This window comes from Brachycentrus maculatus, unplaced genomic scaffold (assembly GCF_059751285.1).
Source record: "Brachycentrus maculatus isolate JH-2025_06_01 unplaced genomic scaffold, ASM5975128v1 h1tg000274l, whole genome shotgun sequence".
NCBI classification, from domain to species: Eukaryota; Metazoa; Arthropoda; class Insecta; order Trichoptera; family Brachycentridae; genus Brachycentrus; species Brachycentrus maculatus.
In genome coordinates, this window is record NW_028281025.1 from 252,338 (window position 1) to 269,320 (window position 16,983).

General features: G+C 31.2%; 1 protein-coding gene across 2 annotated transcripts in view; it reads right to left on the bottom strand.

Moving 5' to 3' along the window:
- Window positions 1-16,983, bottom strand: part of LOC148305458 (uncharacterized) — a 165,549-nt gene that overhangs the window by 125,039 nt on the left and 23,527 nt on the right. For both annotated transcript variants that reach the window (XM_088266661.1, XM_088266660.1), the window contains exons 4-7: window positions 7,419-7,621; window positions 5,276-5,464; window positions 5,044-5,175; window positions 4,395-4,488 (exon numbers count right to left, since the gene is read on the bottom strand). In XM_088266661.1, the coding sequence (XP_088122787.1) occupies window positions 4,395-4,488; window positions 5,044-5,175; window positions 5,276-5,464; window positions 7,419-7,621 (618 nt within the window). The remainder of the gene's footprint in view (window positions 1-4,394; window positions 4,489-5,043; window positions 5,176-5,275; window positions 5,465-7,418; window positions 7,622-16,983) is intronic.

Consider the following 16,983-nt stretch of genomic DNA (forward strand, 5'->3'; position numbering starts at 1 on the left):
AGTTCGACTCCCATATTTATTTTTAATTCTTGCGACTATCAAACCTTCGTTGTGGGTAAATTGTGTATTATATGTGTACTAGAAGATTTCGATATGTTTGTCTAGTGTGTTTGTTAAACGATGATACTCATCCACAATATTCCACGTACCGGAAGTGACTTTAAATGATATCAAATGAGATCTCTGGGTATTTACAGGATTACGACTTGACACAGTCTGGTTTAAATGATCACTTAAAGTGTAAAATTCACCATTCTACCTATGATTGACAACTGTAGTACTCAAAATTTCGGATGTTGTATTTGTTTTTCAATTGAGTAGATCTAATGTTACTTCGTCGTCGACATCGATGGTTGAAATAATAAAGTTTGTTTAATATATTATTAGATTAAAACCAATATTTTTAGTTTTTCCACTTTATTTTTATTTGACCAGCGACCGGGTTTCGTCGTTACCGACATCATCAGACTGGTGGGAGGCTATACAAATTGTTATGTTATATAAAAACAAGGCAGGAGTTTATAACCATGATTTGATATAATTTTATTGAGAAATTAATTTAATTTCAGTAAATTTAAGTATTGTATGATGTTAAAATCTCAAAATCTCAATTAATTTCTCAATAAAATTATATCAAATCATGGTTATCAACTCCTGCCTTGTTTTATATATAACATAACAATTTGTATAACCTCCCACCAGTCTGATGATGTCGGTAACGACGAAACCCGGTCGCTGGTCAAATAAAAATAAAGTGGAAAAGCTAAAAATATTGGTTTTAATCTAATAATATATTAAAAATGCAATTCCATCACGAAGTGTCAGTGGATAATATAAATCTATTATAAAGTTTGTCATCACATTGCTCAAATTTTGAAATATATGATCCATCTCAACCCTCTGCTAAATAATATCTTTCTAAATTTATTCATAGATGGCTGTTGTGAACTCAATCACGGCACGTCATGAGACGAATCATATATGTATGACATCCAAAATTTGAGCAGTGTGGTTGGTTGTCAATCATGGTTGAAATAGTGAATATTACGTGTATAAAATGATCACTTAACCAGCTGATGACAGGTGTAAACACCCAGACATTCATATTTTGACTAACTAACTAACCATCACGCCACTTCCCCGCAGGGATAGGCAGATATAATATAACACCATACCACTCTGTATTTGCAAACATTCTTCGCCTCTTCCACATTCGTGCATTTCATCATAGATACCCGCCGATTATTTCGACTCCTGACCTATTTGACATACCTGATCGTGACAAGTTTTCCTCGGTCTTATGTCAGCCCATGACAGGTCGTAAGCCCTGCAAATACCCAGACCTCCATATTCTTTTTCATCCATGTTGAGATGTCAAAATGTTCCATATTTTTCTTCATCTATGTTGAGATGTAGTGAAAAAGATTTCTGGTTGCACAATCAACGCACATTGCACGGTGATTCATACTCGTACACTAGACCAGACAGATAATAAGTCTTGCAATTTCCCACAGGGTCACACACAGACAGACATAATACAGTTATGCTATGACGAATCGCAACTATCCAATTTCATTAGCTTGAATGCCAAATCGGACGGAAAGTAATATACCGTTTCGATTGCAATCGTTTATTGAATCGTAAGAATAACCAATTTATATAATGTGCATTTCAAGTTTAATAACTGAAAACAAAATTGGCACGTATTTGTTATAATATTGTGGCGATTCGGTAAAAAGCGATTAACCTACATTAACAGTAACAAAAAAATATAAAAAGATTTTTTTTTTAAGAGTTATTTATTATGGAAACATAAGATTAATAACATTTTATTTTTTTAATTATATTTATGTAGACTGTAATTTGAATAATACTATACAACAGTTAAATTATTATTAATAACGCTTTTAACATGGAACTTGATTAAATTTCTTCTTCTAACCCTTCTCCGCACCCCAATGGTGCATAGGGCACTGCATCGTATAGAAGCAATGTTATCTTGATCGTTAAATACACGAAGGAAAGGTGATCTGCCTTCCGCTTCAGGTACCAGTCCAGGGTCATATTAAATAAATATCACACTGAAAAATCACCAATATTTATTTTGACCCTCTAGGGAATCGAGCCCGGGACCTCCAGCATGGTAGCCTAGCGCACTACACTATGGAGGCGGACAAACATTATGATTAAATTTACATTATGATTAAATTAACAAAAGAAAAACGTGTTTTTTTTTTTACACAAAAAAATCTGTATATTGTATCGGGTTGTGGTCCCGTGGTTAGTGTCGCGGACTCTTAAGTCAGAGTTTCTCGGTTCGAACCAATTTGATACCTATTTCTAATAATGAGCCGCTTAGGCTCACAGAAATAGTATGAAATTGAAATATTTGTGTAAATAATAAAAAACAAAAATATTTCTCTTTTTTTTTTAATCTATATAAGTAAAAACGTAATAGTTTGTGGGTTAAAATCATAAATATTCTAAAGTTATTCACAGGTTAAAACATGTTTTTTAAACAGATCTTTTGACCAAAATGGTAATGCCGTCTGTTAAACATAACAGCAACTTTACAACATTTTGAGTGTGTCCAAATACTTGTTCACAAAATCAGGATTATCTCCAATTTCAGGAGTTATTTTCATATAATAAATGGGTAGAATTGGTGAATGTTACACATGTGTAAAGTGATCACTAAACCAGCCTATGACGGTCGTCAGCCCCGTAAATGCCCAGACTTCCATATTCTACTTCATCTTTGATGAGATGTCAAAAATTAATATGACAGCAAATCATTTCTTGACAGCTGCTGTCACACAGCGTTTTCAATGTTTTTTATTTATTGCATTGTTGTGTCATAAATTTTCAATATTTTCATTGCTTCACAATAATAATAATAATATAATAATTTTGGATTATTTATATAGCGCCATATTCGTAAAAAAAAACTACCTCAAGGGAGCTGCATTAGAAATGCGTAAATTTCATTTTCTTTCTTTTCTACTTAACCATATTTAGCCACAGTAACGCGTAGCCGGATACAGTTTGAAAAAAAAATATTTTGAATAAGTTCGAGGATCGAAATAAGTATATTAATAAATAAAAATCTTTGCAATTATTTATTGTATTGAGTTATAATGATAAGAAAAATAAATATTTTTTTATAGAACCGCCTTTGAAATGCGATAATTTCTTATGAGAAATAAAAATTATAAACAAGAAAAAATGTTTTGGAATTCAAACATCATTAAGGTAAGTTTACATAAAATTTGACAAATATTTGTACAGAAACGTAGGGTAATGGAAACAGTAATGGGATATTCCATATTTCAGTTGGTCCACATTGAATACACGCCCTTAAAGGAAATTAAATTACCCATTGTAAATTGGCCTTAATTTCCCTACGTAAATATCAATATCACACTACCTGGAGTGGTCTCAGCCTAATGGTATTCAAAACATTTAATACATGTTTTTAAAATTTACTTTGAGCAATTTCTGAGGAATCCAGATAAGATAGATAAAAGATAGATATAAACCTCACCATTCTCAGTTAATTATTCTTAATGGTCATCCATTCTACGCCAAACCAAAAAATGGAGAATTTTTTTATCAACTGTCTCAAAAACAACATCAGAAGTAAATATTTTAAATTGAGAATATGTTTATAAATTAAAACAATTTTGTTTCAACCACTTTTAATTGGTACACTTTATCCAAACAGTTTCGATAACAACCTTGTCATCATCAGGGTTTATGTACTAAATTCTAAAACATTGAAATACTCATAGTTATTAAGTTGTTTTATTTCATAAAGTTTATAAAATTTGCCTGCGAAAAACATTCAATAAATGAGAATATGTTTGTGAAATTTTTTTTTTTTTTTTAAAATAATAAAATAATGTGACTTATAATATTTTGAGTGTATTCATATGTTTGTATACAAATGATAGGTTTAGCCCCAAAAATCTGTTGTTTCAATTTTTTTATTGATTTATAAACATAGGTGAAGAAATTATTAGGTCAGGTCAGCTCACCATCACCCCGCTTTTCGGCAAGGGTGGGGGAGAGAATACAACGCCACACCTTTCTGTAATTGGAAACATTCTTCGCCTCTTCTAATTCATGCATCTCTTCATACCATGTCCGTCGATAATTCCCACTCATGACCTGAGAACCACTTTCAAGTATTCAAAATACTGGATCATGTCAAGTATTCCTCAGTCTTTCTCTGGTTTCATTTCCAAGTAAATTTGCCTCATATATATTTTTTTTCATTGTCTCATTCGATGAATATTTATCAATACTAAATGAAAAATTGTGTTTTTAATTTAGTATTATACATGGATGGAGAAGATAAAGTAAATGTAGATGAAGAAAAAAGGGGCACTTACCAATAGCTCGGGAAACAGCTAACACTCCATTGACTCTCCAAATTCCATCAAACATCACTTGACCACCGAGGCCCAGAATTCGGTTGTGTTCATCCTAAATTAGATAAAACAAATCAACTGTCAGTTAAATCTTTGACAGGAAAAAGAATTTTTTTTTAAAAAATCTTTTAAAATAAACATAGTAACATGTAAACTAAAATAATTTATTCATACTACTATATATTGTATTTCTACACAAACTGTAGTTGTCCTTTTTAAAGCGTACAAGTCAGAATTAATTTGAAATAAAAAATAATTAGACATTGATAATTAACATTTCAAGTAACTCAATTGTACTAGAAATCTTTTCACTCTTAAAACAAACACATTTCGTAAAAAAATACATTGATATAAAATAAATTATCGTTTTTATTTAAAACACTATTACTAAAAATAAGTTTTAAGAATATGACTGCCATCTATATTTAAAGAGTAATTTCAAAGTACAGTCGTTATCTACTTAAATGCGGTTTGAGTCTAGACTAAACCACATAATAATACTAAAAACTGCAAGTGGTAGGTTTGAAACTGTGCTAAATTAAAGCGGGAACCTTGAAAAATTCAACAAGTAAAAATCTCCATTTCTACGAATATAATAAATAATACATACCTCTCTGGAAGGTTTGTGAGTATTCACAAGTTGGATAAGAGATCCATCACCAACAAGAAGTGCCTGACTGTCTCCAGCCCATCCAACCAACAAATTGTTATCTTTCAAATAACACACCGCCGCTGTGGTACCCTGGAGAAAAATGCCAATTATAAATATGCCATCAATTAGACCAAATTGTAGTCACTGATAAGTAAAGCAATTTTTCTGTAGGAATGGAATAAAATATTACCCCGCTAGACTCCTTAGTTCCGAAATTGCTGTCCGTCTTCATGAAAGCTTCTCTCATTGCGGCTTGCGGGTTGGTCTTGTAATGCACGCTGTTCACAAAGTTGAGGTGGAGATGGGCTGCTGAATATGAGGCCGCCAAGGGACCACAATGTCCATCGTAAACAGCATAAAAACTTGTCAGATGCTCATCCTAAAAAAAATAATGTAAATGAAAATTTTGTGCACATATTTTTTTTCATTTACATTTTCAATATCGAAAATAGGGTATCATTCCAGTGGCTTCCCTGGCAAATGGGAGGAAAAAGGTTCTTAAACTTTTTTGAGCCCTTTCCCTCAAAATAAAATATCTCAACGCAAGGAGATTCCATGCTTTTTTTTTAAAGGTTTTCAGGACTCTATTTTTAGGAGGAAGGGGAGAATTTGTACTTTATTTTGAAAAAAATCAGAAACATTCAAAGCATGCAAAATTTTCACCTACTTTGTGTTGTCTAATGTTCGGGATCTTAAAATTTTCCATCAATGGGAGGGGAGAATATGTGAATACAACATGCTTTCAAATTGTCAAATTTATCAGAACTCAAAAAATTCCAATCAACTCCAAATTTTAAAAACAAACCAGTAGATTTGAAGCTAATTTACGTATACTTAGATTGAAAATTAGACAAAGTTAATTTTAAAATAAGAAATGAAAACAACACAAAAAAATCTGTCCCTGTGTGGCCATACCTTTAGTACACTCTTTACGTCTACCTTGTATGTTTACAGAAAAAATAATGTATCTTACCCCTATCCTATTATAAAAATGTAAAATTCATTTACCACTTTTTTATTACTTAATGTTTTAAAGAATGTGACTCGTATTTCAACACAATCAGCATAATCAAGTTATATAATGAAATATTATGATTGAAAGTAATAATAAATAAGAAAATATAAATTTATTATACCTATTACAGAACGGGGAAAAAAAGACAAAACTAACTACTGGTGAATTAATCACTTTCAATAATTGATCAGGCAGTAACTTTATGGTAATATCTATCAATTTTTTAGCAAACTTTTACTTGGAAAATGCCACTTTTTTATTTTTAACTTTTTTATGCGTACTTTCCAACTTAGTGCCATAAAATACCAGGTCTGATAGCGTGTGGCCCCATGGCAAAGTGATAATTTCAAATCGACAATATTTATGGATTATGTGTGTGGCATATGTTTTAAATGTGGACATTCAATCTAAAAATTTAGCTTTAAAATTAATAACTCAATTTATTTATTCAGTAGTACATAGGAAATATTCAGGTTTTACTGACATTACAACAATAACTAATGAATCGAAAATGCTAAGTATAATTATTTTATTTAGATTTGATTATTAAAATTTTATTTTTTTAAATTTTATTTTATTATTATTTTACGATAAAGTATACAACTTACGAAATGTGACTATGTGTAGGTACACCATACTTATAATATGTATGTAAAACCTAGAAATTTAATTTGTCTTATAATTTTGTAAAGATTCACTGTTTTAACTTTATATTATTGCCCCAACTATGTTTAATCATACAAATAACATATCCTAACTATATAAGTTATACTATATATTTAAACTATGTAATATATTTTGTACAAATTACTACGGCCGTTAAGGAGATATTCGCAAACACAGAATTCAATCACCGGCTAACCACCGGAGAGGTCACACATCTCATAAAGTCCGATTTTTTTTAAAGAATGTATCTCTGATATTTTATTGTTTTTTATAATATACATAGAAAATACAAAATTTACATTTTTAAATATTTTTTTAACTCCTTACCTTTCAAAACCATATAATTATTTCGAAGAAAAACTTATTTTTTCAATGCAAAAACGGTGTTAGATATTTAGAGAAAATTCAGTATGAGACTCAACAAATACTGGGCCTTAATAAAAAAAATTCAAAAATATTTTACTACCCGAGAGGTTTAACAGTGTTATTAACTGAATAAAAATTAAATAAAAAATCTTCTTATTCTTCTTTTTGTAGATCCTAGGGATCTCTTGAATGTCGCTCTTGGGATGTTGACTCCCAGCTGTCTTTCCATCTTTTCGGAGGATTAAAAAAAATAATTACTAAAAATATATAGAGATATATATTTTACCTGCACGCCAAAAATTCTGTCGAAGTCGTCTATGGTGACGTGGCGATCCTCCATGCAGCGGCGGCCGTTGCGGCTGGCGGCGGCGACGGCGCGCGGCGCCGCAGCGGGCGCCGGCAGCCTGCACGCGCGCTCGTTGTCCAGCCCGGCGCGCAGCGCGGCGTGCACGCTGGCCACCGCGGCACGCATCAGGGACATGTTGGACGCTGCCAAGGAATAATACCCACATCAAACTCAATTCTTATGAACGTAGCGATGACTTGTTTCTGATTTTGTAATTTCTTATATGTTTATACTTTTACAACATTTTGAGTGTGTCTAAATACTTGTTCACAAGATCTGGATTATCTCCAATTACAGGAGTTTTTTTTTTGACATCTCATCAAAGATGAAGAAGAATATGGAAGTCTAGGCATTTACGGGGCTGACGACCGTCATAGGCTGGTTTAAGTGATTCTTGAAATTATTGAATTTGAGTAGTGTGGTTGTCAATAATGGGTAGAATTGGTGAATGTTACACGTGTGTAAAGTGATCACTTATACCAGCCTATTACGGTCGTCAGTCCCGTAAATGCCCAGACATCTTGAAATTATTGAATTTTCTTTGTTTAATAGGCATAGTGATCCTGAAGGGTGGAGACGAAGTGTCGGCCTTTGTCCATACATCCTCCCTCATCATTAATCCGCATAGAGTTTTATTCCTTAAGAATTGTACCGATGAAAAAAGATTTTCTAGCAAGGAGTATGTACTAGTTTCCCTACGTAAATATCAATATCACACTATCTGTAGTGGTCTCAGCCTAAGGCGTCGTCCTAATACAACGCGAGTAAGCGAACATCGCGCGTTCTCGCGAATTTTACTCGTACGTATCCACGATTAAACATACAGATCTCGAATAAGTGTCCTAATTGGTCGCGCGAATGTCAATTAGGACACTTATATGAGATCTGTATGTTTAATCGCGAATTCGTACGAGTAAAATTCGCGATAACTTGCGATGGTCGCGTAATCCCGTTGTATTAAGACGACGCCTTATTCAAACCATTCAAACCATTCAATACATTTAAAAAATATATGTTAAGCAGTAATTTCTCTGAGAAACCCAGAGAAGATAGAACACCTCACCATTCTCAGAAGTTAATTACAAGTGTTCTTAATAGTCATCCTTACCACGCCAAACCAAGTACCGAAGAAAAAAAATATCGATATATTTTGTTATATATATTATATTGATATGATTTTTTAAAATTATTTTAATACAAAAACGCCGTTTTTAACAAATAAAAAATCGATTACGTCGAATGTAACCTGGGTTTAAAGAAAATTAAGTTCGGATTTATCGTATATTGAGCCTTAATACGACCTGAGAAACCTTTTCAGGGTCGAGATTCTTAACGCATTTTTTACAAATCATAATAAAAAATTGCACTATTTATAAAATGAAAAATCACAATTAGTTCCTACTCTTTATTATTTCTAAATTAAATAAATAATAATAATAAAAATAAATATAAATAAAATAAAAAATATAACGCTCAACTTAAATGATGAGTCAATGTAAATAAAACATTACAGTACGAAGATACAATGCATAATAAGTCGATAAACGCTAACGTACCCACATAATTATTTTATATTTACCGTGTTGATTAATAAATAGAGTTGGTCGATCCTACTTTTGTTGTGTGTGTGTTGTATGTGTATTGTGCATGTATGCACAGGTGCATCGCACCATAACATCATGCATTTTTTTACGCGTAATAAAAAAACAATGATCGACGAATTAATTATGCGTATTTTCATCGAGTTCTATTAACAATCACGATTCACGAATTCTCAGCTAACCAAATAAACTGGTCGTGTAATTTTTCAATACCTCCGATATTAAGTCCATAAATGAATATTTTCCTTCGCAACATTTTAAGTGTGTCCAAATACATACTTGTACACAAATTGAAAATCATTTTTTCCTAAAGAATCCAGGGTTCGGATCTTGCATACAAATAAAAGGATCTCTCTGCTAAATAAAAGTTTTCTCATTCCAACGCAAATGGTCATTGTGTCATGAGATTGATCATATATCCAGGAGTTCCGAAAATTTGAGTGTGGTTGTCAATCATGGGTATAATGGTGAATGTTGCACGTGCGTAAAATGATCACTTAACCAGCCCATGATAGGCCATTAACCCTGTAAATACCCAGACTTCCATATTCTTTTTTTTTAAACAGAGTCGCAAAATTGTATAAGGTAAAAGGGTTTAAAATGTATGGTGAGATGCCTGAATGTATGAAGAACGAAAACAGACTGAAAGATTTTTTATTTTATTTTTTACTGTAAGAAGATGTAAATATATATATGATGCAAATTAAGAGTAAAAAATAGTATTTAATGTAATATAAGCTGATAATAGATTTTTTTTAATCTTCAGCATCCTATGTTGAGATGTCAAAATATGTGAATATTTTCCTATTTAATTAAATTGTAGTTTCTAGTGTTTAATGACAAAAAAGTCAAACTAGGTGAATCAATAACCCCTGAGATTACTGAAATTATCAAAAAATACAAACATAAAGTAAATACAACTTGTAAAGACATAAAGCTGTGGTTCAGCGTCTCGTTTACTATAATATTTAACGTTTAGTGGTTTAAGTTTTCGTAATTTGGATTTATTCCAAGAACCGATTAGTGTATATCTGCTTGGAAACTACTACAAATATTTTTTAAACGCCAAAGCAATAAAAACATTTTCGGAATACAGAATTTCAAATTTAATAGATTTAAAATAAACATTGGTATTTCATATTTTGATGAGAATATGAGCATGTCAGTACGTACCTAAAAAAACTATATTTCGAGAGATAAGAATATCAACTGAATGCAGAACTATCCTAACTGCATATGCAGACAATTAAACTCTTGAAATATTTTCTTATGAATATTTAGATCCTTCAAAAGCTATTTAATTCAGGAAAATTCTGCATAATAAAATCAGTAGCATATAGAACGTAATACATGAAAAACATAATTGACTCTTATGCCTTTTAATACACGGAATAGTTCCACGTACAGGTGACGATATTAGAAGGATAATTAAATTAGTAACATTATCATTATTCACCTGAAGACGATTCAGCAAGAATGTTAAGTGATAATTGCATCGCAAGCCTTCAATATTTGTATATTTACCCAAATATTTAAAATAGATATACATATGTACTTGTAATATGCTAAATTCACTAAAAGCTTTAAAATCAATTTTAAATTTGAATATTTGTAGCTGATTAGGATGGACATACTGTTTTAAAGAGAGATTAACGAAAAGTTTATTTTTGAATTCCGGACTACAAGAACTTTGCAAATTTCTCTGTTGGACTTTAAGCTTTGATTTTGAAAAGCCGGCAACTATGCCAAGTCCTTAAGAAAGGTATAAGCAGGACCTTTGAACTAACAAAAGAAAGGCCTTAAAACCAATATTATTATGAAATAATACACTTTTAAATGACATTAAATAAACAGTAGAGATAATTTATTATTATTAATGCTTTAGTTTATATTCAAACCCGTAGATGGAGGCATCTGTAGCTTCCGAAACTAATCGTTAAAAATAAATATAATTCTCGAGTGGTAAAAAACAAGTGTGTTCATTTGCAATTCACAATTTAAATAAAATAAAGTTTTATTTTAACCAAAAAAATAACGTTAATAATTTTGATAGCCGATAGATACTGAGGTTAAAAATATTATGTCACGTATAATTTCAGTCAAAGTTTAACAGATTACATCCATTGTTTCTAAGGTAAATATTTTTAAATACATTTTTTTGCATTATCAATTTAATGTAGCATAAACATTAATAACAGTAAAACTGGTAAAAAAAAGTAATATTTTAAATAAACATAAATGTTAAATATATTTTTGATCTTTGACCTATGATATATTTCAAGAGATTGATGAAAAAAATAAGTAAACAATTAGAAAACATAAATTCGTATTTAAAATATAATTTTTGAGTTGCACCATAACTATCACATTGTAAAATATCACATGAAGTTTGTACATCTATTTCTCAACATAAAAACTAAAATAGAATCAAAGTCATTAGTAAAATATTTATTTTAATTTTAGCTAAAGACAATTTACAATATTTAACAAATACATATATATATATATATATATATATATATATATATATATATATATATATATATATATATATATATATATATATATATAAACATATCTACAATAGTATTCGTCCAAAATCTAAGTTTTAATTTTATAAAGGGCTCTCTCTCCAAACGTTTTCGCAGTTACAATGTTTAAATTGGTCCCAATTAGGTCTGGGAATAAACTGAAATGTAAAAAGTTCTCCAATTAAGTTCCTTCAAATGACATCATCTCATAGTCATCATTTCAAATGAAGGATGATACATATAAAATATTTATCGACAATCCGTACGAAAATAAGATACACGTTTTAAAATGCGATAAGTAATTTATTTAAAACAGAATATGTACTGCTAAATTACCCAAAAGTTAAGTTTTTTTATGGCTGGCAATAAAGGTAAAGGACCTCACGCATCTGCCCTAAACATCCACAGCTTATTGACTCACCATTTTTGACTCACTTTTGGGTGTATTCTGTGAATCTGTCAAGAGTATTACTATTTAACGAAAAATCCATAAAAACAAAAATTAATCTTATCCTTACACCCCGTATTCTCGCTGATTTTAAATCATGTTTTTTTTATGGTAAATTCATCTCTCTATACCACACATGCTTAAAAATCGAAGCCATCTTCGCAGTAACTTCTCAATATGGCTACCAGAAACAATTAAATCAGTAATTATGTATGAGTATTTCAATGTTTTAGAATTAGTACATAAACCCCGATGATGACAAGGTTCCTGTTGAAACCGGTTGGAAAAAGTGTACCAATAAAAAATGGTTAAAACAAATTTGTTTTATTTTATAAGGTTTATAAAATGTGCCACAAAGTATCTGCGAAAAACATTCAATAAATTAAATCAGTACTTAGTACCCCTTCAGAAATCGCTATTTTCTCTAAGTGTATCTAGGTATATTGAAAATTAATAATAGAACTGAATTCGCGACTTAGCCGATTATCAATTAAAACATGGCATCACATATCTTTTCCGCCCAATTCGTATATTTCAATTCGATCCGATCAATAAAATTCTACATAAGTATATAAGTATGTAAAATAATACGGTACAAACATGTTGGTAAAAATCCGTACTGTTTTAGCACTAAGCTTTTCATAAATAAAGTCTCGCAACTCTTCAGATAGACAGAACATTGGTTCACGATTGTACATTCTTAGTTTAGTCTAGATCCACTTAAAATGCAAGTAACGACCTCTGTTTTAAAAATCAGTGCCAAAATGTATTTTTGCTCTTATGATATCCCGACTCTATTGTCGACTGAATGGGAAATGATATCAGCAGGAACAAAAATACACCTATGTGTGTCTCATCAATATAATGAGCTATTGCTCAGGTCTGTTCTCAGAATTTATTTAATGTATTTCATTTCATGTATATATTTCTTGTATGTACAGATATATTTTTTATAGATGTGTTAAATGTGTACCTTTAACTCTTTTTTTTACTTTTTACCCCGTTTTTCATGTTTATTTTTAAGATTTTTTTTAATATCTCAAAATAGACGACGAAATTGTTTTGATGGGAATATGGAAGTTTGGGTATTTAAAAGACCAACTACCTGTCATCGATTGGATTAAGTGATTACTTTATACGCTGTGTAACATTCAACATTCTACTTATGATTGACAACTAAATTACTGAAATTTTAAAAGATGCAAATATTTGATGTTACAAAAATATACACTTTCCAATACAAACCTCAGTGGTTGAAAATTGTAACTTTTAAATGGACATCTACGAGTATCATTGAATATTGTTAGTTTTTACAGCAGAGACCCAAGTATGTACATGCATGTAAGATTCTGTGATATTTCGATAAAAACTTTTTCGTTTATGTTATCATATAAATAATCAATCAAAACCTAAAGATAATCCACTTGCGCCTATATTTGCAATCTGTTTGAAATAAGTACTTCCTGATCGTGTCGCAATTTCCTCCATTTTCTGACACAATCGTATTCACTTGATTCTGCCTTTTCTGCATCGGCGCCGAAACGTGCAATAATCAAAGAGCCAGGATCCTTCGATACCAATCTATTGTTCATTTAATCAATATATATTACTTTCGTAGTATATTAAATAACCATTCAAATTTAGATTGATTAAACCGTATCTCGGTGTGATAAAATATATCACTGGAAAAAAGAGCGTTCAATTATCGATCTATAATTCGCGATGATTCAAGTATTCGATAATTTCGTATGACATTATTTGATCCGAATGTCCATTATAGGCTGAGTCACGGTAGATTATAAGTTGATATACAGAAAAAGGGAAAATGAATCACAAGATACAGAGGAGTCGTATTGTAAAGCAAACACAGAAGTAAGGTGTAACCAACTTTTATTTTGCAATTAATAAAAGTGTTTTTAAATAATATTTTGTATCGAAATAATAAAAATATTTTTCATTCTCTTTCCTTATCGTCAAATTATAATACTCGTTGTTTATGACGACATATTAAACGAATAAAATTCCGCTTTAAATTAACTTTCAATACTACAAATTTAGTGGTGTCTTATTTAGAAAATATGACGAATAAGACAAATAAATGAGCTATACAAATCTTGATTAATATATATGGAATCCATTGTATCTATTACATTGTTTTTAGGAATCAACCTTATTCATTTTATTATTATTTATTATGAACTTTACACATCCGCTATCGTTTAAAACATATAAAGTAAATATACTATAAATCCTTGTACATAATAGCCTTCTAAGACAACTAATATATTTTTTTTAAATATTTAAAAAAAACTACAGATTTGAGCATCGTTAGCAATCACTTGTTAATGATTTGAAAAATACTGCAATATTTTGAAGGTGTTTGTAATGAACTTAAATTTAGATCAGCCGAATTCCCGACACGTAAAAAACTCATAACCCAAATACGACTAAAATAAGTTCTCTTGAATATTAATCAACGAATTGTCATTGTGCCAAATGTCAAATACCTAGCTACATACGTATCAATTTACTATATTGTATGTAAAAAAAAATGAATAGAAAACTCCAAAAGCTCTTTTGTAAATAGCGATTCTACAGACCCGACGTTATTCATCGGGCCCGGAGATAAATCAGCAATCTATTTTGAAATTTCACGTAGTCAAAATTGAAGTGAAAAAAAAATTCAAAAGAGTGAATGCATAATTTTTGAACGAAAAGTACACGAGTCTACTTTAAAAAAAAAGTCTAGTTCAAAATATAAACTAAGTTTGGGCACTTATTGTGACGGTAAGTTACTTTATTTTTTTTAAAGTGGGGTGAATCATCATATCTTTGCCTTTTTATATATATACATTAAAAGTTTGTTATTTCGAAATCGAAGGCGCCAATAATTGGAAAAATAAAAATGCAAATGTACGCGCGGCGATGTCGAAGTCAATTCATCAATTTCCACTACAAATGAGACAAACGTCAGTTTCAAAATAATAAGCTCAAATATGAAAGGTTATTTTTTAATATTCTCAATAATGTATTATAAAGATTGACAGCATCGCTCGAACACTTAAAGGAACACCCACGCTCGTCAGTTGATTTTAGCAATAATCCCACAAAAGGAATCGCGTCTAATCGAAAATGAGCGGTGAAACAAAATTTCGTAACAACAGTATTTCTTTCACCTCACCAATAGATGTCTCTAGTGAAATTCTAGTGATTCAAGCACTATGTTTCGAAATTAAACCATATACCGTAGAACGGGGCTACTTGAACTTTAATGTGTTGAGCCCAGTACAAAAAAAATAGATCGTGGTATCGATCGAAGTATCGTGACAATAAGTGTCACCTGTCAGGGAAACAATGAATCATGTCGATACGTTCATTATTGTAGACCAAATACAGATTTTTTTTTGTACTGGGCTCAAGTTCAAGTAGCCCCGTTCTACGGTACATATATAAAAATTCTAAGAATTTGATTAGTGTGGTTATCAATCATGGGTAGAATTGGTGAATGTTACACGTGTGTGAAATGATAATTTAAATCAGCCTATGACTGTCATAAGCCCCGTAAATGCCCAGACTTCCATATTCTTGTTCATCTTTGTTGAGGTATCAAAAAATAACAGTATTGTAGCATTTTACATTTTTTCTACCGTCTGCGAACTCTGACCTCGTGTTTACGCAAACCTGCGACGGGGGAGAGGGGCCCAATTGATCTCAGGTTAATTGTACACTTTTACGACACCATTGGGAACTGAATGGCCGTAGTAGTAACGGGGGAGCGGGGTGCCGGGTACGCGTGCGCATCGCGAGGTGGTGTGTGACGCACCCTCCCCAATGTCGAACGCCAAAAGGGGAAAATAAGGAAAAGCAACATACAGACGTACGAAAAAGATTCATGTAACTTTTTTCGTCGTTTGATCCGTTAATCCAACGAGTAAATACAAAACTCAAGAAAAAAATCAACGATGTTTAAAGAATTTTCAAAAAAATATGTTATAGTTGACAAGATTAAGATATACAATTGTACTTGTGCATGTATGTATGTATTATATATTTATAACCCTGAATCCAGTAATTCACACTATGCATATACCATAAATACTCGTGGATATTTTTTTAATGTTCTGGTTGTATGTAGCCATATGATAACACAGCGGAAGTCGATTCTAAGACCCTGGTTTCTTTTCCCCTACTTGTAACAACTTGGTTAATATATTATTTTTTGATATCTCAACAGTAATGAAGAAGAATATGGAAGTCTGGGCATTTACGGGGCTTACGACCGTCGTAAGCCCCGTAAATGCCCAGTCTTCCATATTCTTCATCTATATTGAGATGTCAAAAAATAATATAAAAAAATAACTACTAATTGGAGATAATCCAAATTCGCGAATAAGTATTTGGACACACTCAAAACTTGGTTATTACTTATACAGTTCCATCTTCAACTTTCAAATACAGAAAACCGCTCAGTTTAGGTTTAATACACCATACTTCAATCATCAATATTGTCAGACGCCATAAACAACAATAGACGTATCCCTTTTTCATCTCCAATAATTATGGCGGCACGCAGGAATAATAAAAGTTGAAATACGATATCTACATTGAATTAAAATGCACGATTTATTACAGCAATGCTTATATAAACGTATAATTTCACAGAAACGATAATGGAAATAAATCACATTTTATCGAAACGGACGCAAATTACCCTTGAAAAGATAAATAACGGGCCGTATGGTGGTAGCGATCGTAATTCACTTTCATTGACATTGATTACCCTTATTATTGACAGCACTCCCGGCAGAGGGAAATAGCCAAGAACTTATAAGCTAGAATGGTTTCCATCGGATAAACAAATATAAAATCTACTAACCTAACTTGATATTAAATTAGTAGATTATAAAAGTTACGAAAATATCTCA